At 46.6% G+C, this 25915-nt stretch overlaps 1 protein-coding gene across 1 annotated transcript in view; it reads left to right on the top strand.

The window, feature by feature from the left end:
• Window positions 1-849: 849 nt before the first annotated feature.
• The window catches only part of LOC311113862 (lysosomal-trafficking regulator-like), a gene marked incomplete at both ends in the record, with an annotated part of 43203 nt that continues 18137 nt past the window's right edge, over window positions 850-25915 (top strand). Inside the window, 8 exons of the mRNA XM_084189150.1 lie at window positions 850-1225; window positions 4296-4452; window positions 4811-4984; window positions 5603-5763; window positions 9151-9341; window positions 19518-19763; window positions 20032-20079; window positions 20564-20689. Of these exons, the coding sequence (XP_084045276.1) occupies window positions 850-1225; window positions 4296-4452; window positions 4811-4984; window positions 5603-5763; window positions 9151-9341; window positions 19518-19763; window positions 20032-20079; window positions 20564-20689 (1479 nt within the window). The remainder of the gene's footprint in view (window positions 1226-4295; window positions 4453-4810; window positions 4985-5602; window positions 5764-9150; window positions 9342-19517; window positions 19764-20031; window positions 20080-20563; window positions 20690-25915) is intronic.

Below are 25915 nucleotides of genomic sequence, written 5' to 3'. Positions count from 1 at the left end.
CTCCCCCTCTCCCCCTCCCCCTCCCCCCTCCCCCTCTCCTCTCCCCCTCCCCCTCCCCCCCTCTCCACCCTCCCCCATCCCCCTCCCCCTCTTCTCCCCCCCTCTCCCTCCCCCTCTCCCCCTCCCCCTCTTCTCTCCCCCTCCCCCTCTTCTCTCCCCCCTCTCCTCTCCCCTCCACCCTCCTCTCCTCTCCCCCTCCCCCCTCTCCTCTCCCCCTCTCCACCCTCTCCCCCTCTCCACCCTCCCCTTCTCCCCCCCTCTCCCTACCCCTCTCCCCCTCTTCTCCCCCCCCTCTCCCTCCCCCTCTCCCCCTCCCCCTCTTCTCTCCCCCTCTCCTCTCCACCTCCCCCCTCCCCCTCCCCCTCTCCTCTCCCTCTCCACCCTCCCCATCCCCCTCCCCCTCTTCTCTCCCCCTCTTCCTCCCCCTCTCCCCCTCTCATCTCCACCTCCCCCTCCCCCTCCCCCTCCCCCTCTCCTCTCCCTCTCCCCCCTCCCCCTCCCCCCCTCTCCCCCTCCCCCTCTTCTCTCCCCCTCTCCTCTCCCCCTCCCCCTCTTCTCTCCCCCTCTCCCTCTCCTCTCCCCCTCTCCTCTCCCCCTCCCCCCCTCTCCACCCTCCCCCTCTCCCCCTCCCCCTCTTCTCTCCCCCTCTCCCTCTCCTCTCCCCCTCCCCCCTCCCCCTCTCCTCTCCCCCTCCCCCTCCCCCTCCCCCTCTCCACCCTCCCCCTCCCCCTCTCACCCTCTTCTCTCCCCCTCTCCTCTCCCCCTCCCCCTCCCCCTCCCCCTCTCCTCTCCCCCTCCCCCCCTCTCCACCCCCCCCCCCTCTTCTCTCCCCCTCTCCCTCTCCCCCAGTACATCCTACTGAAAGGTCTCCTCCAGATCGTCCAGGCCAACATGGACATGGAACCTCTCTACTTCCTCTCCTATCCCATGATCCTCGGCGGCGCGTCCTTCCCTGGTGGTACCTCCCCTGGCTCCAGACAGAATGGGGGGACTGGGGCGAAGGGGGTCGGAATGCTGCGGAAGGGGGGGAAGCTGTCCCCGGGACGCAGGGAGGGGGATGGAGGAGAGGCACAAGGACATCTAAGGACCTCTCCGTGGCACGTTGCCCCATTACACCTCCCTCTGGTGGGGCAGAACTGCTGGCCACACATGGCCTCTGGGTTCTCTGCCTCCGTCTGGATGAAGGTGGCTGAGAATGAAGAGGGAGAAGTACATACTGAGAAGGGTAAGAGCACAGAATGAAATACAAGGAAGGTTTATGACATCATAGGCCACATTAAATTATAGCTCTATTGGTCAAATACATGATTACAAACGCACAAAGATCAAAACCCCAAGACATGCTAACCTCGCACCATTACAATAACAGGGGAGGTTAGCATTTGGGCTTGGTGTGTGCTAGCCCGTGTTGGGCTTGGTGTGGGCTAGCCTGTACTGGGCTTGGTGTGGGCCAGCCTGTACTGGGCTTGGTGTGGGCCAGCCTGTACTGGGCTTGGTGTGGGCCATCCTGTACTGGGCTTGGTATGGGCCATCCTGTGCTGGGCTTGGTGTGGGCCAGCCTGTGCTGGGCTTGGTGTGGGCCATCCTGTGCTGGGCTTGGTGTGGGCCATCCTGTGCTGGGCTTGGTGTGGGCCATCCTGTGCTGGGCTTGGTATGGGCCATCCTGTGCTGGGCTTGGTATGGGCCATCCTGTGCTGGGCTTGGTGTGGGCCATCCTGTGCTGGGCTTGGTGTGGGCCATCCTGTACTGGGCTTGGTGTGGGCCATCCTGTGCTGGGCTTGGTGTGGGTCAGCCTGTACTGGGCTTGGTGTGGGCCAGCCTGTACTGGGCTTGGTGTGGGCCATCCTGTACTGGGCTTGGTGTGGGCCAGCCTGTACTGGGCTTGGTGAGGGTCAGCCTGTACTGGGCTTGGTGTGGGCCATCCTGTACTGGGCTTGGTGTGGGTCAGCCTGTACTGGGCTTGGTGTGGGTCAGCCTGTACTGGGCTTGGTGTGGGCCAGCCTGTACTGGGCTTGGTGTGGGCCAGCCTGTACTGGGCTTGGTGAGGGTCAGCCTGTACTGGGCTTGGTGTGGGCCAGCCTGTACTGGGCTTGGTGTGGGCCAGCCTGTACTGGGCTTGGTGTGGGTCAGCCTGTAGTGGGCTTGGTGTGGGCCAGCCTGTACTGGGCTTGGTGTGGGCCATCCTGTACTGGGCTTGGTGTGGGCCAGCCTGTACTGGGCTTGGTGTGGGCCAGCCTGTACTGGGCTTGGTGTGGGCCAGCCTGTACTGGGCTTGGTGTGGGCCAGCCTGTACTGGGCTTGGTGTGGGCCAGCCTGTACTGGGCTTGGTGTGGGCCAGCCTGTACTGGGCTTGGTGTGGGCCAGCCTGTACTGGGCTTGGTGTGGGCCAGCCTGTACTGGGCTTGGTGTGGGTCAGCCTGTACTGGGCTTGGTGTGGGCCAGCCTGTACTGGGCTTGGTGTGGGCTAGCCTGTACTGGGCTTGGTGTGGGCTAGCCTGTACTGGGCTTGGTGTGGGCCAGCCTGTACTGGGCTTGGTGAGGGTCAGCCTGTACTGGGCTTGGTGTGGGCCAGCCTGTACTGGGCTTGGTGTGGGCTAGCCTGTACTGGGCTTGGTGTGGGTCAGCCTGTACTGGGCTTGGTGTGGGCCAGCCTGTACTGGGCTTGGTGTGGGCTAGCCTGTACTGGGCTTGGTGTGGGCTAGCCTGTACTGGGCTTGGTGTGGGCCATCCTGTTTGCTGGAGCTGATTTAATATTTTCCCATAGGCCTAATGGACACATGTTCAAACTTATGCACTTTTAATAGACTTAAACAGCTGACATTATGGAGAGACTATAACAGCTGACATTATGGAGAGACTATAACAGCTGACATTATGGAGAGACTATAACAGCTGACATTATGGAGAGACTTAAACAGCTGACATTATGGAGAGACTATAACAGCTGACATTATGGAGAGACTATAACAGCTGACATTATGGAGAGACTATAACAGCTGACATTATGGAGAGACTATAACAGCTGACATTATGGAGAGACTATAACAGCTGACATTATGGAGAGACTATAACAGCTGACATTATGGAGAGACTATAACAGCTGACATTATGGAGAGACTTAAACAGCTGACATTATGGAGAGACTATAACAGCTGACATTATGGAGAGACTATAACAGCTGACATTATGGAGAGACTTAAACAGCTGACATTATGGAGAGATTATAACAGCTGACATTATGGAGAGACTATAACAGCTGACATTATGGAGAGACTATAACAGCTGACATTATGGAGAGACTATAACAGCTGACATTATGGAGAGACTATAACAGCTGACATTATGGAGAGACTATAACAGCTGACATTATGGAGATATCAAAGTGTCACCCACAAAAATGTAAACAGTAGGCCAGCGATCATTTCTCATATGCAAATAGCCATTTTCGGTAGTGCTCAAGGCATGCCATTCCATGAGAGCAGCAATTGGCCCAATCAGTCCTCCATGACAACACAAACATAACAGGGTAGGATAATTACATTTACATTTTAGTCATTTAGCAGACGCTCTTATCCAGAGCGACTTATAGTTAGTGAGTGCATACATCATTTTTTTTTTTATACTGGCCCCCCATGGGAATCGAACCCACAACCCTGGCGTTGCAAACGCCATGCTCTACCAACTGAGCTACATCCCTGCCAACCATTCCCTCCCTTACCCTGGACGACGCTGGGCCAATTGTGCGCCGCCCCATGCGTCTCCCGGTCGCGGTTGGCTACGACAGAGCCTGGATAATAAATCATTCATTTTTGGGTTATAATCTAATCAATATTTCCAAGTCATATTTTTGAAGATCAAGGGGGTCAATTGGAATGACTGGAAATCTGACAGACTTTGGTTTGTAATGTAAATATATAGCATAATGGTACTATTATCTGTATTGTAGTAGAAAGGGTTAGAAACGTACCTAACCCATCTAAAAGTAACGTAAAGTAATCAGATTACTGAGTTTGGATCATCCAGAAGTTAGCTACGTTACTGATTAGCATGTTGGACAGGTAACTAGCAGCCGAACTGTAACGGACTGCGTTTAGAAAGGAACCTGCCCAACCCTGTGTGTCAACCCCAAAAATATTAAGACTTGATCACAACAACATGTCATTTTTTACAAAAATCTGCACACTGAGCTTTTCCAGTATTTAAGCTGATGTATCATTTTAACAGCATTAATCAAAGCTTCTCTTATCTTTGTATTGAAATGTGGATACATTTGTATGTTTTTCTCTGTGCTCCAGAGGAGGGGAAAGCTCCTATATTGGAGCCCCACCTGGGGGCCACCCCGGCTGGGCAGAGGGTAGTGGAGGAAGGCCTGATGCACGTTCTCTCCATGGGCTCCAAAGCTTTGATGCTACAGGTCTGGACTGACCTCTCCACTGGAGCGTTCACTTTCAGGTGGGAAGCAAAGGACATGGATGTGATACATTTGACTGATTGACTGGCTGACTGACTGACTGGCTGACTGACTGGCTGGCTGGCTGGCTGACTGGCTGGCTGACTGGCTGACTGACTGACTGGCTGGCTGACTGGCTGGCTGACTGATTGACTGATTGACTGGCTGACTGGCTGACTGACTGACTGACTGGCTGGCTGGCTGACTGGCTGGCTGGCTGGCTGACTGACTGGCTGACTGGCTGACTGGCTGACTGGCTGGCTGGCTGGCTGACTGGCTGACTGATTAACTGAGTGACTGACTGACTGGCTGGCTGATTGACTGAGTGACTAACTGATTTGCTCGGTCTCCTCTCCTCAGGATGTGTATTGACCCTAATGATGAGATGAAGGCGGGGCTACTGGCCCAGGCAGAGTCAGGGGAGGGGCTAGTCTCACCTGGCTGGTGGCATCACCTTGGTATCAGCTACACCCAGCAGCCTGAGGGCAAGAAGAACATCCACGGACGCCTGACACTATGGGTCAACGGAGTCAGGTAGGAACCTCTACGCCCCCTGGCACTATGGGTCAACGGAGTCAGGTAGGAACCTCTACGCCCCCTGGCACTATGGGTCAACAGAGTCAGGTAGGAACCTCTACGCCCCCTGGCACTATGGGTCAACAGAGTCAGGTAGGAACCTCTACGCCCCCTGGTACTATGGGTCAACAGAGTCAGGTAGGAACCTCTACGCCCCCTGGTACTATGGGTCAACAGAGTCAGGTAGGAACCTCTACGCCCCCTGGCACTATGGGTCAACAGAGTCAGGTAGGAACCTCTACGCCCCCTGGTACTATGGGTCAACAGAGTCAGGTAGGAACCTCTACGCCCCCTGGTACTATGGGTCAACAGAGTCAGGTAGGAACCTCTACGCCCCCTGGTACTATGGGTCAACAGAGTCAGGTAGGAACCTCTACGCCCCCTGGCACTATGGGTCAACAGAGTCAGGTAAGAACATCTCAAGATGGCATTGACTTAAGTAAAGATAGCCCGAGACTAAAGCAGGACTGTGTTCATTAGGGAAGCCTTCCCTGTTTCTGTTCATTTTCTTCGATTTGATACCTAATGAACATGACCCTGATGTGTTTTCTTGTTTTCTGATTGGTCCCCATCCAGGAAGTGTGAGGTGTCTCTGGACTACACATTACCCAGGAAGTCCAGTCTGTCTTCAGACAGCAACAAGACCTTCTGTCTGCTGGGACACTGTATGGGACACACTGGGGAACTGACCAGACAGGATGGACAGTACAACATGGGCACTGTACTGCTCTTTAACGGTACGAAGCTGTGTGTGTGAGAGAGAGAGAAAGAGAAAGAGCTCCTCCGAGGTCACATGATAGAAAAGGCTATAAAACCCAGAAGGAATAAATAAAACAAAAACCAGCAATGAAGCACACATCCTGGCCTGAACTAGCCTGGGCTGGCATCCTGCCTCTGGGCTGGCATCCTGCCTCTAGTCTGGCATCCTGCCTCTAGGCTGGCATCCTGCCTCTGGGCTGGCATCCTGCCTCTGGGCTGGCATCCTGCCTCTAGTCTGGCATCCTGCCTCTGGGCTGGCATCCTGCCTCTATTCTGGCATCCTGCCTCTAGGCTGGCATCCTGGCCTGTGCTAGTCTGGGCTGGCATCCTGCCTCTAGTCTGGCATCCTGCCTCTGGGCTGGCATCCTTCCTCTAGTCTGGCATCCTGCCTCTAGGCTGTCTCTCTGTGTGTTTTAATCTGTCCCAGCTAACCCCTGCATCCTCTGTACCTTCTCTCTCTCTCTCCCACACACACACACACACATACCATATGTCTCTCTGTGTTGTTGTTGGGGCTATTACTCAATGTTGCCCTCTGCTGGTCATTTAAAGCATGACTCTGCTTCTTACTCACTTAGATGATGGCCAACTCCACAGTGACAGAGTGATGCTGAGACTTTCAAATGTATGTCAAACAAAAGCCAATGATTTGCAACATTAAACATCCCGTACAGCTCTATGCACAAGGACTACATTGAACAATTTCCACTGAACATTTTACAAAAACACATTTACTTGAAGAACAGTGCATATGCAAAGTTTGGTTACATAATTATAGTTTGTGCTGTTTTTGCCGTCATTCTGTTAACACATTTTGCAGAAATTCAGTGGGAATGGTTAAACGTAGTCCTTGTGCATAGAGTTGTATGATTTGTTTAACTTTGCAATCATTGGTTTTTGTTTGCCATACATTTTCAAGAGTCTCAGCATCACTCTGTTAACATGGAGTTGCCCTCATGTAATTCCATCTCTTGCAAATATGTTATATATTGACACACATTCTGCAGTATGTCAGTCATTATTGAGAAAGGGATATCTTGCTTGCTGTTGACTTCTCAAGCTGTGTGGTATGGCCAGGGTGTTGTTATTGTGTAAGGTAGTCTTGTTGCTAGCTGGAGAACAAAGGTATTCTCTGGGACCATGCCTTCTGGAGAACAGAGGTATTCTCTGGGACCATGCTGGGCTGGAGAACAGAGGTATTCTCTGGGACCATGCCTTCTGGAGAACAGAGGTATTCTCTGGGACCATGCTGGGCTGGAGAACAGAGGTATTCTCTGGGACCATGCTGGGCTGGAGAACAGAGGTATTCTCTGGGACCATGCTGGGCTGGAGAACAGAGGTATTCTCTGGGACCATGCCTTCTGGAGAACAGAGGTATTCTCTGGGACCATGCTGGGCTGGAGAACAGAGGTATTCTCTGGGACCATGCTGGGCTGGAGAACAGAGGCATTCTCTGGGACCATGCTGGGCTGGAGAACAGAGGTATTCTCTGGGACCATGCCTTCTGGAGAACAGAGGTATTCTCTGGGACCATGCTGGGCTGGAGAACAGAGGTATTCTCTGGGACCATGCCTTCTGGAGAACAGAGGTATTCTCTGGGACCATGCCTTCTGGAGAACAGAGGTATTCTCTGGGACCATGCCTTCTGGAGAACAGAGGTATTCTCTGGGACCATGCTGGGCTGGAGAACAGCGGTATTCTCTGGGACCATGCCTTCTGGAGAACAGAGGTATTCTCTGGGACCATGCTGGGCTGGAGAACAGAGGCATTCTCTGGGACCATGCCTTCTGGAGAACAGAGGTATTCTCTGGGACCATGCTGGGCTGGAGAGCAGAGGCATTCTCTGGGACCATGCTGGGCTGGAGAACAGAGGTATTCTCTGGGACCATGCCTTCTGGAGAACAGAGGTATTCTCTGGGACCATGCTGGGCTGGAGAACAGAGGCATTCTCTGGGACCATGCTGGGCTGGAGAACAGAGGTATTCTCTGGGACCATGCCTTCTGGAGAACAGAGGTATTCTCTGGGACCATGCCTTCTCTGGGCTAGAGAACAGGGGTGTATTCATTCCACCAATTCTGTTGCAAAACGTTTCTGAAACGGAAGCAAACTAAATGAGGAGGGACTTACATGAATTTGTCCAATAGAAACTTTTGTTTTAGACTAATAATTACACCCCACAGCTAGCAGAACAGAACGGTCTTGTGTTGCCTCTAATGAACTTTGAATGGCCTGTGTCCTCCTGACAGTGTCCTGTCCAGGCATTCTCAGCCTGTGAAAGTCACTGATGTCATTAAGTTGACTAGCTAGAAGCCTCTCTCTACACTGCTGTCTGTGGTAATGGGACTGCTGTAATAGTCCATAGTCTACCAGTAAACATGTTATCCACCAGCATGCTAAAGTATTGGGAATCGCAAAGGAGTTCCCTTGTGTTTCTATTTGTATGTAATAGAGAGGCTATATACAGGGGGTACCGGTACAGAGTCAATATACAGGCTATATACAGCTATATACAGGGGGTACCGGTACAGAGTCAATGTACAGGCTATATACAGGGGGTACCGGTACAGAGTCAATGGGAAATAACAGTAGGGAGGCTATATACAGGGGGTACCGGTACAGAGTCAATGTGTAATAACAGTAGGGAGGCTATATACAGGGGGTACCGGTACAGAGTCAATATACAGGCTATATACAGGGGGTACCGGTACAGAGTCAATGTGTAATAACAGTAGGGAGGCTATATATACAGGGGGGTACCGGTACAGAGTCAATGTGTAATAACAGTAGGGAGGCTATATACAGGGGGTACCGGTACAGAGTCAATGGGAAATAACAGTAGGGAGGCTATATACAGGGGGTACCGGTACAGAGTCAATGGGAAATAACAGTAGGGAGGCTATATACGGGGGGTACCGGTACAGAGTCAATATGCAGGGGGGTACAGGTTAGTCAAGGTAATTGAGGTAATATGTACATGTAGGTAGAGTTATTAAAGTGACTATGCATAGATAATAATTAGGCTAACTTTTTGGCCCGTGTCTGTCTGTCTTTCTATCTGTTTGTTCATCTGTATCTGTGTGCATCTCTCGCTTTCTCTCTCTCTCTTTCTCTCTCTCTCTCTCTCTCTCGCTCTCTCTCTCTCTCTCTCTCTCTCTCACTCTCTCACTCTCACTCTCTCTCTCTCTCTCTCTCTCTCTCTCTCTCTCTCTCTCTCTCTCTCTCTCTCTCTCTCTCTCTCTCTCACTCTCTCACTCTCTCACTCTCTCACTCTCTCACTCTCTCACTCTCTCACTCTCTGTCTCTTTCTCTGTCTCTTTCTCTCTCACTCTGTGTCTGTCTGTCTGTCCCTCCCTCTCCCCACTAGGCTCCCGTATCGGGTCAGAGGAGGCGTTCTACCTGTATGCCTCTGGTCCAGACCTCACGTCTATCATGCCCTGTAAGTACGGTAAGCCCAGTGGGACCTTCTCCAAGTACGTCACCACGGACGGGTTAAAGTGTGACACTGTCAGAGAGCTGATGCTGAAGAACAAGGATGTGGACACGGCAGCTCTCATAGTAAGTCTGAGTCCCTCTTTCTGCTATTAGACAATATCAGGGAACTAAATATGCCCTCACTCTGCTGCAGTGGGCTTTGGGCAAAAACATGATATATGTTTAGGGCTGGGAATGGCCAGGGACCTCACCATACCATATTATCACCATACTGAGGGACCTCACCATACCATATTATCACCATACTGAGGGACCTCACCATACCGTATTATCACCATACTGAGGGACCTCACCATACCGTATTATCACCATACTGAGGGACCTCACCATACCATATTATCACCATACTGAGGGACCTCACCATACCGTATTATCACCATACTGAGGGACCTCACCATACCATATTATCACCATACTGAGGGACCTCACCATACCGTATTATCACCATACTGAGGGACCTCACCATACCGTATTATCACCATACTGAGGGACCTCACCATACCATATTATCACCATACTGAGGGACCTCACCATACCATATTATCACCATACTGAGGGACCTCACCATACCATATTATCACCATACTGAGGGACCTCACCATACCATATTATCACCATACTGAGGGACCTCACCATACCATATTATCACCATACTGAGGGACCTCACCATACCATATTATCACCATACTGAGGGACCTCACCATACCATATTATCACCATACTGAGGGACCTCACCATACCATATTATCACCATACTGAGGGACCTCACCATATTATCACCATACTGAGGGACCTCACCATATTATCACCATACTGAGGGACCTCACCATACCATATTATCACCATACTGAGGGACCTCACCATACCATATTATCACCATACTGAGGGACCTCACCATACCATATTATCACCATACTGAGGGACCTCACCATACCATATTATCATCATACTGAGGGACCTCACCATACCATATTATCACTATACTGAGGGACCTCACCATATTATCACCATACTGAGGGACCTCACCATACCATATTATCACCATACTGAGGGACCTCACCATACCATATTATCACCATACTGAGGGACCTCACCATACCATATTATCACCATACTGAGGGACCTCACCATACCATATTATCACCATACTGAGGGACCTCACCATATTATCACCATACTGAGGGACCTCACCATATTATCACCATACTGAGGGACCTCACCATACCATATTATCACCATACTGAGGGACCTCACCATACCATATTATCACCATACTGAGGGACCTCACCATATTATCACCATACTGAGGGACCTCACCATACCATATTATCACCATACTGAGGGACCTCACCATACCATATTATCACCATACTGAGGGACCTCACCATACCATATTATCACCATACTGAGGGACCTCACCATACCATATTATCACCATACTGAGGGACCTCACCATACCATATTATCACCATACTGAGGGACCTCACCATACCATATTATCACCATACTGAGAGACCTCACCATACCATATTATCACCATACTGAGGGACCTCACCATACCATATTATCACCATACTGAGGGACCTCACCATATTATCACCATACTGAGGGACCTCACCATATTATCACCATACTGAGGGACCTCACCATACCATATTATCACTATACTGAGGGACCTCACCATACCATATTATCACCATACTGAGGGACCTCACCATACCATATTATCACCATACTGAGGGACCTCACCATACCGTATTATCACCATACTGAGGGACCTCACCATACCGTATTATCACCATACTGAGGGACCTCACCATACCATATTATCACCATACTGAGGGACCTCACCATACCATATTATCACCATACTGAGGGACCTCACCATACCATATTATCACCATACTGAGGGACCTCACCATACCATATTATCACCATACTGAGGGACCTCACCATATTATCACCATACTGAGGGACCTCACCATACCATATTATCACCATACTGAGGGACCTCACCATACCATATTATCACCATACTGAGGGACCTCACCATACCATATTATCACCATACTGAGGGACCTCACCTCACCATATTATCACCATACTGAGGGACCTCACCATATTATCACCATACTGAGGGACCTCACCATACCATATTATCACCATACTGAGGGACCTCACCATATTATCACCATACTGAGGGACCTCACCATACCATATTATCACCATACTGAGGGACCTCACCATACCATATTATCACCATACTGAGGGACCTCACCATACCATATTATCACCATACTGAGGGACCTCACCATACCATATTATCACCATACTGAGGGACCTCACCATATTATCACCATACTGAGGGACCTCACCATACCATATTATCACCATACTGAGGGACCTCACCTACCATATTATCACCATACTGAGGGACCTCACCATACCATATTATCACCATACTGAGGGACCTCACCATACCATATTATCACCATACTGAGGGACCTCACCATACCATATTATCACCATACTGAGGGACCTCACCATATTATCACCATACTGAGGGACCTCACCATATTATCACCATACTGAGGGACCTCACCATACCATATTATCACCATACTGAGGGACCTCACCATATTATCACCATACTGAGGGACCTCACCATATTATCACCATACTGAGGGACCTCACCATATTATCACCATACTGAGGGACCTCACCATACCATATTATCACCATACTGAGGGACCTCACCATACCATATTATCACCATACTGAGGGACCTCACCATACCATATTATCACCATACTGAGGGACCTCACCATACCATATTATCACCATACTGAGGGACCTCACCATACCATATTATCACCATACTGAGGGACCTCACCATACCATATTATCACCATACTGAGGGACCTCACCATACCATATTATCACCATACTGAGGGACCTCACCATACCATATTATCACCATACTGAGGGACCTCACCATACCATATTATCACCATACTGAGGGACCTCACCATATTATCACCATACTGAGGGACCTCACCATATTATCACCATACTGAGGGACCTCACCATACCATATTATCACCATACTGAGGGACCTCTCCATACCATATTATCACCATACTGAGGGACCTCACCATACCATATTATCACCATACTGAGGGACCTCACCATACCGTATTATCACCATACTGAGGGACCTCACCATACCATATTATCACCATACTGAGGGACCTCACCATACCATATTATCACCATACTGAGGGACCTCACCATACCATATTATCACCATACTGAGGGACCTCACCATATTATCACCATACTGAGGGACCTCACCATACCATATTATCACTATACTGAGGGACCTCACCATACCATATTATCACCATACTGAGGGACCTCACCATATTATCACCATACTGAGGGACCTCACCATATTATCACCATACTGAGGGACCTCACCATACCATATTATCACCATACTGAGGGACCTCACCATACCATATTATCACTATACTGAGGGACCTCACCATACCATATTATCACCATACTGAGGGACCTCACCATACCATATTATCACCATACTGAGGGACCTCACCATACCATATTATCACCATACTGAGGGACCTCACCATACCATATTATCACCATACTGAGGGACCTCACCATACCATATTATCACCATACTGAGGGACCTCACCATATTATCACCATACTGAGGGACCTCACCATACCATATTATCACCATACTGAGGGACCTCACCATACCATATTATCACCATACTGAGGGACCTCACCATACCATATTATCACCATACTGAGGGACCTCACCTCACCATATTATCACCATACTGAGGGACCTCACCATATTATCACCATACTGAGGGACCTCACCATACCATATTATCACCATACTGAGGGACCTCACCATATTATCACCATACTGAGGGACCTCACCATACCATATTATCACCATACTGAGGGACCTCACCATACCATATTATCACCATACTGAGGGACCTCACCATACCATATTATCACCATACTGAGGGACCTCACCATACCATATTATCACCATACTGAGGGACCTCACCATATTATCACCATACTGAGGGACCTCACCATACCATATTATCACCATACTGAGGGACCTCACCTACCATATTATCACCATACTGAGGGACCTCACCATACCATATTATCACCATACTGAGGGACCTCACCATACCATATTATCACCATACTGAGGGACCTCACCATACCATATTATCACCATACTGAGGGACCTCACCATATTATCACCATACTGAGGGACCTCACCATATTATCACCATACTGAGGGACCTCACCATACCATATTATCACCATACTGAGGGACCTCACCATATTATCACCATACTGAGGGACCTCACCATATTATCACCATACTGAGGGACCTCACCATATTATCACCATACTGAGGGACCTCACCATACCATATTATCACCATACTGAGGGACCTCACCATACCATATTATCACCATACTGAGGGACCTCACCATACCATATTATCACCATACTGAGGGACCTCACCATACCATATTATCACCATACTGAGGGACCTCACCATACCATATTATCACCATACTGAGGGACCTCACCATACCATATTATCACCATACTGAGGGACCTCACCATATTATCACCATACTGAGGGACCTCACCATACCATATTATCACCATACTGAGGGACCTCACCATACCATATTATCACCATACTGAGGGACCTCACCATACCATATTATCACCATACTGAGGGACCTCACCATACCGTATTATCACCATACTGAGGGACCTCACCATACCATATTATCACCATACTGAGGGACCTCACCATACCATATTATCACCATACTGAGGGACCTCACCATACCATATTATCACCATACTGAGGGACCTCACCATATTATCAGCATACTGAGGGACCTCACCATACCATATTATCACTATACTGAGGGACCTCACCATACCATATTATCACCATACTGAGGGACCTCACCATATTATCACCATACTGAGGGACCTCACCATATTATCACCATACTGAGGGACCTCACCATACCATATTATCACCATACTGAGGGACCTCACCATACCATATTATCACTATACTGAGGGACCTCACCATACCATATTATCACCATACTGAGGGACCTCACCATACCATATTATCACCATACTGAGGGACCTCACCATACCATATTATCACCATACTGAGGTGCCAATGTGATGTGTATTGCGATTCTCACAATTCTATATGTATTGTGATTCAATACTGTGATCTCTATACACTGAGTGTACAAAACATTAAGGACCCCTTGCACAGGGATGCTGGCTATCTTGACTCCAATGCTTCAAGTTGTGTCAAGTTGGCTGGGTGTCCTTTGGGTGGTGGACCATTCTTGATACACACAAGAAACTGTTGAGCGTGATCAGTCAGGGATATAAAAGTGCTGAAAACATGTTGGCTCACTAATTAAAAAGAAGATTTAGAACAAGTTATAGGATGAAAAATGCCAGCGCAAGCTAACGCTCAGTAATGTAATCGCAACAGAGAGACCAAAGATAACCCTGAAGGAGCTGCAAAGCTCCACAGCGGAGATTGGAGTGCCTTCAGAAAGTATTCAGACCCCTTGACTTATTCCACATTTTGTTGTGTTACAGCCTGAATTCAAAATGGATTACATTGTTTTTTTTTCTTCACCTAGCTACAGTGGCTTGTGAAAGTATTCACCCCCCTTTGGCATTTTTCCTATTTTGTTGCCTTACAACCTGGAATTAAAATATACTTTTGGGGGGTTTGTATCATTTGATTTACACAACATGCCTACCACTTTGAAGATGCAAAATATGTTTTATTGTGAAACAAACAAGAAATAAGACAAAAAAACATAAAACTTGAGGGTGCATAACTATTCACCCCCCCAATGTCAATACTTTGTAGAGCCACCTTTTGCAGCAATTACAGCTGCAAGTCTCTTGGGGTATGTCTCTATAAGCTTGGCACATCTAGCCACTGGGATTTTTGCCCATTCTTCAAGGAAAAACTGCTCCAGCTCCTTCAAGTTGGATGGGTTCCGCTGGTGTACAGCAATCTTTAAGTCATACCACAGATTCTCAATTGGATTGAGGTCTGGGCTTTGACTAGGCCATTCCAAGACATTTAAATGTTTCCCCTTAAACCACTCAGGTGTTGCTTTAGCAGTATGCTTAGGGTCATTGTCCTGCTGGAAGGTGAACCTCCATCCCAGTCTCAAATCTCTGGAAGACTGAAACAAGTTTCCTTCAAGAATGTCCCTGTATTTAGCGCCATCCAGCTCTGTGGAGTGTACGGCTTAAAGTGGTCCTATGGACAGATACTCCAATCTCCGCTGTGGAGCTTTGCAGCTCCTTCAGGGTTATCTTTGGTCTCTTTGTTGCCTCTCTGATTAATGCCCTCCTTGCCTGGTCCGTGAGTTTTGGTGGGCGGCCCTCTCTTGGCAGGTTTGTTGTGGTGCCATATTCTTTCTATTTTTTAATAATGGATTTAATGGTGCTCAGTGGGATGTTCAAAGTTTGGGATTTTTTTTTATAACCCAACGCTGATCCATACTTCTCCACAACTTTGTCCCTGACCTGTTTGGAGAGCTCCTTGGTCTTCATGGTGCCGCTTAGTGGTGTTGCAGACTCTGGGGCATTTCAGAACAGGTGTATATATACTGAGATCATGTGACACTTAGATTGCACACAGGTGGACTTTATTTAACTAATTATGTGTACACCCCCAGCAGCCTCCATGTCTATATCACTAGTGTACACCCCCAGCAGCCTCCATGTCTATATCACTAGTGTACACCCCCAGCAGCCTCCATGTCTATATCACTAGTATACACCCCCAGCAGCCTCCATGTCTATATCACTAGTATACACCCCCAGCAGCCTCCATGTCTATATCACTAGTATACACCCCCAGCAGCCTCCATGTCTATATCACTAGTGTACACCCCCAGCAGCCTCCATGTCTATATCACTAGTATACACCCCCAGCAGCCTCCATGTCTATATCACTAGTATACACCCCCAGCAGCCTCCATGTCTATATCACTAGTGTACACCCCCAGCAGCCTCCATGTCTATATCACTAGTATACACCCCCAGCAGCCTCCATGTCTATATCACTAGTATACACCCCCAGCAGCCTCCATGTCTATATCACTAGTATACACCCCCAGCAGCCTCCATGTCTATATCACTAGTATACACCCCCAGCAGCCTCCATGTCTATATCACTAGTATACACCCCCAGCAGCCTCCATGTCTATATCACTAGTGTACACCCCCAGCAGCCTCCATGTCTATATCACTAGTGTACACCCCCAGCAGCCTCCATGTCTATATCACTAGTATACACCCCCAGCAGCCTCCATGTCTATATCACTAGTGTACACCCCCAGCAGCCTCCATGTCTATATCACTAGTGTACACCCCCAGCAGCCTCCATGTCTATATCACTAGTATACACCCCCAGCAGCCTCCATGTCTATATCACTAGTGTACACCCCCAGCAGCCTCCATGACTATATCACTAGTGTACACCCCCAGCAGCCTCCATGTCTATATCACTAGTGTAAACCCCCAGCAGCCTCCATGTCTATATCACTAGTGTACACCCCCAGCAGCCTCCATGTCTATATCACTAGTATACACCCCCAGCAGCCTCCATGACTATATCACTAGTGTACAGTATTGTCTGTGTGGTGTATCTATGATACTATATATCTATGTTTCTATAGGAGTGTCTGGCTGTAGTGTCTGTGTGGTGTATCTATGATACTATACAGTGGGGAAAAAAAGTATTTAGTCAGCCACCAATTGTGCAAGTTCTCCCACTTAAAAAGATGAGAGAGGCCTGTAATTTTCATCATTGGTACACGTCAACTATGACAGACAAATTGAGAAAAAAAAATCCAGAAAATCACATTGTAGGATTTTTTATGAATGTATTTGCAAATTATGGTGGAAAATAAGTATTTGGTCACCTACAAACAAGCAAGATTTCTGGCTCTCACAGACCTGTAACTTCTTCTTTAAGAGGCTCCTCTGTCCTCCACTCGTTACCTGTATTAATGGCACCTGTTTGAACTAGTTATCAGTATAAAAGACACCTGTCACAACCTCAAACAGTCACACTACAAACTCCACTATGGCCAAGACCAAAGAGCTGTCAAAGGACACCAGAAACAAAATTGTAGACCTGCACCAGGCTGGGAAGACTGAATCTGCAATAGGTAAGCAGCTTGGTTTGAAGAAATCAACTGTGGGAGCAATTATTAGGAAATGGAAGACATACAAGACCACTGATAATCTCCCTCGATCTGGGGCTCCACGCAAGATCTCACCCCGTGGGGTCAAAATGATCACAAGAACGGTGAGCAAAAATCCCAGAACCACACGGGGGGACCTAGTGAATGACCTGCAGAGAGCTGGGACCAAAGTTACAAAGCCTACCATCAGTAACACACTACGCCGCCAGGGACTCAAATCCTGCAGTGCCAGACGTGTCCCCCTGCTTAAGCCAGTACATGTCCAGGCCCGTCTGAAGTTTGCTAGAGTGCATTTGGATGATCCAGAAGAGGATTGGGAGAATGTCATATGGTCAGATGAAACCAAAATATAACTTTTTGGTAAAAACTCAACTCGTCGTGTTTGGAGGACAAAGAATGCTGAGTTGCATCCAAAGAACACCATACCTACTGTGAAGCATGGGGGTGGAAACATCATGCTTTGGGGCTGTTTTTCTGCAAAGGGACCAGGACGACTGATCCGTGTAAAGGAAAGAATGAATGGGGCCATGTATAGTGAGATTTTGAGTGAAAACCTCCTTCCATCAGCAAGGGCATTGAAGATGAAACATGGCTGGGTCTTTCAGCATGACAATGATCCCAAATACACCGCCCGGGCAACGAAGGAGTGGCTTCGTAAGAAGCATTTCAAGGTCCTGGAGTGGCCTAGCCAGTCTCCAGATCTCAACCCCATAGAAAATCTTTGGAGTGAGTTGAAAGTCCGTGTTGCCCAGCGACAGCCCCAAAACATCACTGCTCTAGAGGAGATCTGCATGGAGGAATGGGCCAAAATACCAGCAACAGTGTGTGAAAACCTTGTGAAGACTTACAGAAAACGTTTGACCTGTGTCATTGCCAACAAAGGGTATTTAACAAAGTATTGAGAAACTTTTGTTATTGACCAAATACTTATTTTCCACCATAATTTGCAAATAAATTCATTAAAAATCCTACAATGTGATTTTCTGGGGGAAAAAATCTCATTTTGTCTGTCATAGTTGACGTGTACTCATGATTAAAATTACAGGCCTCTCTCATCTTTTTAAGTGGGAGAACTTGCACAATTGGTGGCTGACTAAATACTTTTTTTCCCCACTGTATATCTATGTTTCTATAGGAGTGTCTGGCTGTAGTGTCTGTGTGGTGTATCTATGATACTATATATCTATGTTTCTATAGGAGTGTCTGGCTGTAGTGTCTGTGTGGTGTATCTATGATACTATATATCTATGTTTCTATAGGAGTGTCTGGCTGTAGTGTCTGTGTGGTGTATCTATGATACTACATATCTATGTTTCTATAGGAGTGTCTGGCTGTAGTGTCTGTGTGGTGTATCTATGATACTATATATCTATGTTTCTATAGGAGTGTCTGGCGGTAGTGTCTGTGTGGTGTATCTATGATACTATATATCTATGTTTCTATAGGAGTGTCTGGCTGTAGTGTCTGTGTGGTGTATCTATGATACTATATATCTATGTTTCTATAGGAGTGTCTGGCGGTAGTGTCTGTGTGGTGTATCTATGATACTATATATCTATGTTTCTATAGGAGTGTCTGGCTGTAGTGTCTGTGTGGTGTATCTATGATACTATATATCTATGTTTCTATAGGAGTGTCTGGCTGTAGTGTCTGTGTGGTGTATCTATGATACTATATATCTATGTTTCTATAGGAGTGTCTGGTGGTAGTGTCTGTGTGGTGTATCTATAATACTATATATCTATGTTTCTATAGGAGTGTCTGGCGGTAGTGTCTGTGTGGTGTATCTATGATACTATATATCTATGTTTCTATAGGAGTGTCTGGCTGTAGTGTCTGTGTGGTGTATCTATGATACTATATATCTATGTTTCTATAGGAGTGTCTGGCGGTAGTGTATGCCCCCAGCAGCCCCAGGGTGTATACCATCTATGAGCCAGTGATCCGTCTGAAGGGTCAGGCTAAGACCACGGTGTCTCAAAGACCCTTCAGCTCTAAAGAGGTCCAGTCTGCGGTGCTGGAGACACAGACGCTCAGGACCATGCTGCCTGCAGAACCACAGGGCCTGCAGAACGTCCTCCACAAGATGGGAGGAACTGGAGCCTTCGTATTCCTCTTTGCACGGGTAGGACATAGTCTACATACTGTTGTTAGGAGGAACCGGCCCGTCGTATTCCTCTTTGCATGGGTATGATAATGATGTTAGTCTCTCTGTTGGTTTAATTTGGTGTGGAAGGCCTCTAAAGCTTTTTTAAGGTCTGCATTTTTGTGAGAAAGCTTCTTGAACATAACTGTCATGACATTTCTACTTCAAGGAAACGGTCCTGGCTGGATTCGCTGTGTTCTTATTAAGCCAATCTCTCTCTCTGTCTCTGTGTGTCCCTCCTCTCCAGGCCGTGGAGCTGAGTGACAGTGAACAGACCCAAGCTCTTGCCCTCCAGGTAAACAGATTTCTAATGTTGTTAAATCATTTGTCCTCAAACCTCTCCTCTGGCTCCTCCAGACGTTTCACAATGTTGTTGTAGCGCTGAACTTGCTCACTTGATTCACCTAGTAAAGGGCTTGATGATGAGTTGACAAGTGGAATCAGAAATAGATCACGTACATGGAACGACTGGGGGTCCCCGAGGAGAGGTTTGAGAACCACTGGATTAAATTACTGTCTGGCTAGCTAGTTAACAAAGAACCTGTGCCAATATAAATACAAATTCATTGTTTTATACAATATTCGACTATATTTGATCTGGAATGAAAGTTCTCCTTAACCAAGATGGATGATTTTTAGGCATGTTACTATAATAATAATAATAATAATATGCCATTTAGCAGACGCTTTTATCCAAAGCGACTAACTAACCAAGATGGATGATTTTTAGGCCTGTTACTAGGATCCCAATGAGGAGTAATATGTAATTCTATGTCCAGGTACTCCTCTCTCTGGCCAAGTACAACCAGCACCGTATCAATGAGATGGACTGTTACCACGGATACTCCATGATACACCAGGTCCTCATCAAGTCCAAGTGCGTCGTGGGGTACCACATTCTCAAGGTGAGTCATGTGACCAGCCATATGATGAGTCGTTATATTGGTTTTTCTTGTTGTTGGCCCTGTTGATGCTATGAATCCCCATGGATCCGTTTCATATCATCTAGTCTGCTATGAATCCCCATGGATCAGTTTCATATCATCTAGTCTGCTTTGGGTCTCAGTTATCTGGTGTCAGTTTCATATCATCTAGTCTGCTCTGGGTCTCAGTTACCTGATGTCCGTTTCATATAATCTATTCTGCTTTGGGTCTCAGTTATCTGATGTCCGTTTCATATAATCTATTCTGCTTTGGGTCTCAGTTATCTGATATCAGTTTCATATCATCTAGTCTGCTTTGGGTCTCAGTTATCTGATGTCCGTTTCATATAATCTATTCTGCTTTGGGTCTCAGTTATCTGATATCAGTTTCATATAATCTATTCTGCTTTGGGTCTCAGTTACCTGATGTCCGTTTCATATAATCTATTCTGCTTTGGGTCTCAGTTATCTGATATCAGTTTCATATCATCTAGTCTGCTTTGGGTCTCAGTTATCTGATATCAGTTTCATATCATCTAGTCTGCTTTGGGTCTCAGTTATCTGATATCAGTTTCATATCATCTAGTCTGCTTTGGGTCTCAGTTATCTGATGTCAGTTTCATATAATCTATTCTGCTTTGGGTCTCAGTTATCTGATATCAGTTTCATATCATCTAGTCTGCTTTGGGTCTCAGTTATCTGATATCAGTTTCATATCATCTAGTCTGCTTTGGGTCTCAGTTATCTGATATCAGTTTCATATTGTCTAGTCTGCTTTGGGTCTCAGTTATCTGATATCAGTTTCATATCATCTAGTCTGCTTTGGGTCTCAGTTATCTGATATCAGTTTCATATCATCTAGTCTGCTTTGGGTGCCAGTTATCTGATATCAGTTTCATATAATCTATTCTGCTTTGGGTCTCAGTTATCTGATATCAGTTTCATATAATCTAGTCTGCTTTGGGTCTCAGTTATCTGATGTCAGTTTCATATCGTCTAGTCTGCTTTGGGTCTCAGTTATCTGATATCAGTTTCATATCGTCTAGTCTGCTTTGGGTCTCAGTTATCTGATATAAGTTTCATATCGTCTAGTCTGCTTTGGGTCTCAGTTACCTGATATCAGTTTCATATCATCTATTCTGCTTTGGGTCTCAGTTATCTGATATCAGTTTCATATCATCTAGTCTGCTTTGGGTCTCAGTTATCTGATATCAGTTTCATATCATCTATTCTGCTTTGGGTCTCAGTTATCTGATACCAGTTTCATATCATCTAGTCTGCTTTGGGTCTCAGTTATCTGATATCAGTTTCATATAATCTATTCTGCTTTGGGTCTCAGTTATCTGATATCAGTTTCATATCATCTAGTCTGCTTTGGGTCTCAGTTATCTGATATCAGTTTCATATCATCTAGTCTGCTTTGGGTCTCAGTTATCTGATATCAGTTTCATATCATCTAGTCTGCTTTGGGTGCCAGTTATCTGATATCAGTTTCATATAATCTATTCTGCTTTGGGTCTCAGTTATCTGATATCAGTTTCATATCGTCTAGTCTGCTTTGGGTCTCAGTTATCTGATATCAGTTTCATATCATCTAGTCTGCTTTGGGTCTCAGTTATCTGATATGTGCAGTGAGTTGGTGCTACCGCTACGGTAATATTCAATGGTTTTGTCTACTGAGTGGCAGTGTACTGATGGTTTTGTCTACTGAGAGGCAGTGTACTGATGGTTTTGTCTACTGAGAGGCAGTGTACTGATGGTTTTGTCTACTGAGAGGCAGTGTACTGATGGTTTTGTCTACTGAGAGGCAGTGTACTGATGGTTTTGTCTACTGAGAGGCAGTGTACTGATGGTTTTGTCTACTGAGAGGCAGTGTACTGATGGTTTTGTCTACTGAGAGGCAGTGTACTGATGGTTTTGTCTACTGAGAGGATATAACCCCACCCACTTTGCCAAAGCACAGCCCCCACACCACCAGAGGGATATCAACAGACCACCAACCTACTACCCTGAGACAAGGCTGAGTATAGCCCACGAAGATCTCCTCCACTGCACGAGCCCGATGGGGCGACAAACCGGACAGGAAGATCACATTAGTGACTCAACCCACTCAAATGATGCACCCCTCCTAGGGACGGCATGGAAAGCACTAGTAAGCCAGTGACTCAGCCCCCGTAATAGGGTCAGAGGCAGAGAATCCCAGTGGAGAGAGGGGAGCCGGCCAGGCGGAGACAGCAATGGCGGTTTGTCGCTCCAGTGCCTTTCCGTTCACCTTTGCACCCCTTGGCCAGTCTACACTCAATCATAGGACCTACTGAAGAGACGAGTCTTCAGTAAAGACTTAAAGGTCGAGACCGAGTCTGCGTCTCTCACATGGATAGGCAGACCATTCCATAAAAATGGAGCTCTATAGGAGAAAGCCCTGCCTCCAGCTGTTTGCTTAGAAGTTCTAGGGACAATAAGGAGGCCTGCGTCTTGTAACCGTAGCGTACGTGTAGGTATACAGTGGGGAAAAAAAGTATTTAGTCAGCCACCAATTGTGCAAGTTCTCCCACTTAAAAAGATGAGAGAGGCCTGTAATTTTCATCATAGGTACACGTCAACTTTGACACACAAAATGAGAAAAACGTTTCCAGAAAATCACATTGTAGGATTTTTTATGAATTTATTGGCATATGATAGTGGAAAATAAGTATTTGGTCAATAACAAAAGTTTCTCAATACTTTGTTATATACCCTTTGTTGGCAATGACACAGGTCAAACGTTTTCTGTAAGTGTTCACAAGGTTTTCACACATTGTTGCTGGTATTTTGGCCCATTCCTCCATGCAGATCTCCTCTAGAGCAGTGATGTTTTGGGGCTGTCGCTGGGCAACACAGACTTTCAACTCCCTCCAAAGATTTTCTATGGGGTTGAGATCTGGAGACTGGCTAGGCCACTCCAGGACCTTTAAATGCTTCTTACGAAGCCACTCCTTCGTTGCCCGGGCGGTGTGTTTGGGATCATTGTCATGCTGAAAGACCCAGCCACGTTTCATCTTCAATGCCCTTGCTGATGGAAGGAGGGTTTCACTTAAAATCTCACAATACATGGCCCCATTCATTCTTTCCTTTACACGGATCAGTCGTCCTGGTCCCTTTGCAGAAAAACAGCCCCAAAGCATGATGTTTCCAACCCCATGCTTCACAGTAGGTATGGTGTTCTTTGGATGCAACTCAGCATTCTTTGTCCTCCAAACTTGACGAGTTGAGTTTTTACCAAAAAGTTATATTTTGGTTTCATCTGACCATATGACATTCTCCCAATCCTCTTCTGGATCATCCAAATGCACTTCAGACGGGCCTGGACATGTACTGGCTTAAGCAGGGGGACACGTCTCGCACTGCAGGATTTGAGTCCCTGGCGGCGTAGTGTGTTACTGATGGTAGGCTTTGTTACTTTGGTCCCAGCTCTCTGCAGGTCATTCACTAGGTCCCCCCGTGTGGTTCTGGGATTTTTGCTCACCGTTCTTGTGATCATTTTGACCCCACGGGGTGAGATCTTGCGTGGAGCCCCAGATCGAGGGAGATTATCAGTGGTCTTGTATGTCTTCCATTTCCTAATAATTGCTCCCACAGTTGATTTCTTCAAACCAAGCTGCTTACCTATTGCAGATTCAGTCTTCCCAGCCTGGTTCAGGTCTACAATTTTGTTTCTGGTGTCCTTTGACAGCTCTTTGGTCTTGGCCATAGTGGAGTTTGGAGTGTGACTGTTTGAGGTTGTGGACAGGTGTCTTTTATACTGATAACAAGTTCAAACAGGTGCCATTAATACAGGTAACGAGTGGAGGACAGAGGAGCCTCTTAAAGAAGAAGTTACAGGTCTGTGAGAGCCAGAAATCTTGCTTGTTTGTAGGTGACCAAATACTTATTTTCCACCATAATTTGCAAATAAATTCATTAAAAATCCTACAATGGGATTTTCTGGATTTTTTTTCCTCAATTTGTCTGTCATAGTTGACGTGTACCTATGATGAAAATTACAGGCCTCTCTCATCTTTTTAAGTGGGAGAACTTGCACAATTGGTGGCTGACTAAATACTTTTTTTCCCCACTGTATACGGCAGGACCAAATCGGAGAGATAGGTAGGAGCAAGACCATGTAATGCTTTGTAGGTTAGCAGTAAAACCTTGAAATCAGCCCTAGCCTTAACAGGAATCCAGTGTAGAGAGGCTAGCACTGGAGTAATATGATCACATGGTTCTAGTCAAGATTCTAGCAGCCGTGTTTAGCACTAACTGAAGTGTATTTAGTGCTTTATCCGGGTAGCCGGAGAGTAGAGCATTGCAGTAGTCTAATCTAGAAGTGACAAAAGCATGGATTAGCTTTTCTGCATCATCTTTGGACAAAAAGTTTCCGATTTTTGCAATGTTACGAAGATAGAAAAAAGCTGCCTTGAAATATTCTTGATATGTTCGTCAAATGAGAGAACAGGGTCCAGAGTAACGCTGAGGACCTTCAAATTTTTTTTTTTAAAGACGACTGTACAACCACCAAGATTAATTGTTATGACCTAGAACTAGCATCTCTGTTTTGCCCGGCATCCACTTCCTTATGTCTGAAAAACAGGCTTCACCATGTTTCATCGAGACAAACTGATATCTTTCCGACAGATAAGATCTAAACCAGGCAAGAACTTGTCCGTGTAGACCAATTAGGGTTTCTAATCTCTCCAAAAGAATGTGGTGATCGATGGTGTCAAAAGCAGCACTAAGGTCTAGGAGCACGAGGACAGATGCTGAGCCTTGGTCTGACGCCATTAAAAGGTCATTTTCCACCTTCACGAGTGCAGTCTCAGTGCTATGATGGGGTCTAAAACCAGACTGAAGCGTTCCGTATACATTATTTGTCTTCAGGAAGGCAGTGAGTTGCTGCACAACAGCTTTTTCTAAAATGTTTGAGAGGAATGAGAGATTCGATATACAGTGGGGGAAAAAAATATTTAGTCAGCCACCAATTGTGCAAGTTCTCCCACTTAAAAAGATGAGAGAGGCCTGTAATTTTCATCATAGGTACACGTCAACTATGACAGACAAATTGAGAATTTCTTTTCCAGAAAATCCCATTGTAGGATTTTTAATGAATTTATTTGCAAATTATGGTGGAAAATAAGTATTTGGTCACCTACAAACAAGCAAGATTTCTGGCTCTCACAGACCTGTAACTTC

This window comes from Coregonus lavaretus (genome assembly GCF_964263955.1).
Source record: "Coregonus lavaretus genome assembly, contig: HAP1_SCAFFOLD_4743, whole genome shotgun sequence".
Lineage (NCBI taxonomy): Eukaryota > Metazoa > Chordata > Actinopteri > Salmoniformes > Salmonidae > Coregonus > Coregonus lavaretus.
The sequence above is the reverse complement of the archived record's forward strand: the minus strand, read 5'-3'. Positions and strand labels throughout refer to the sequence as shown.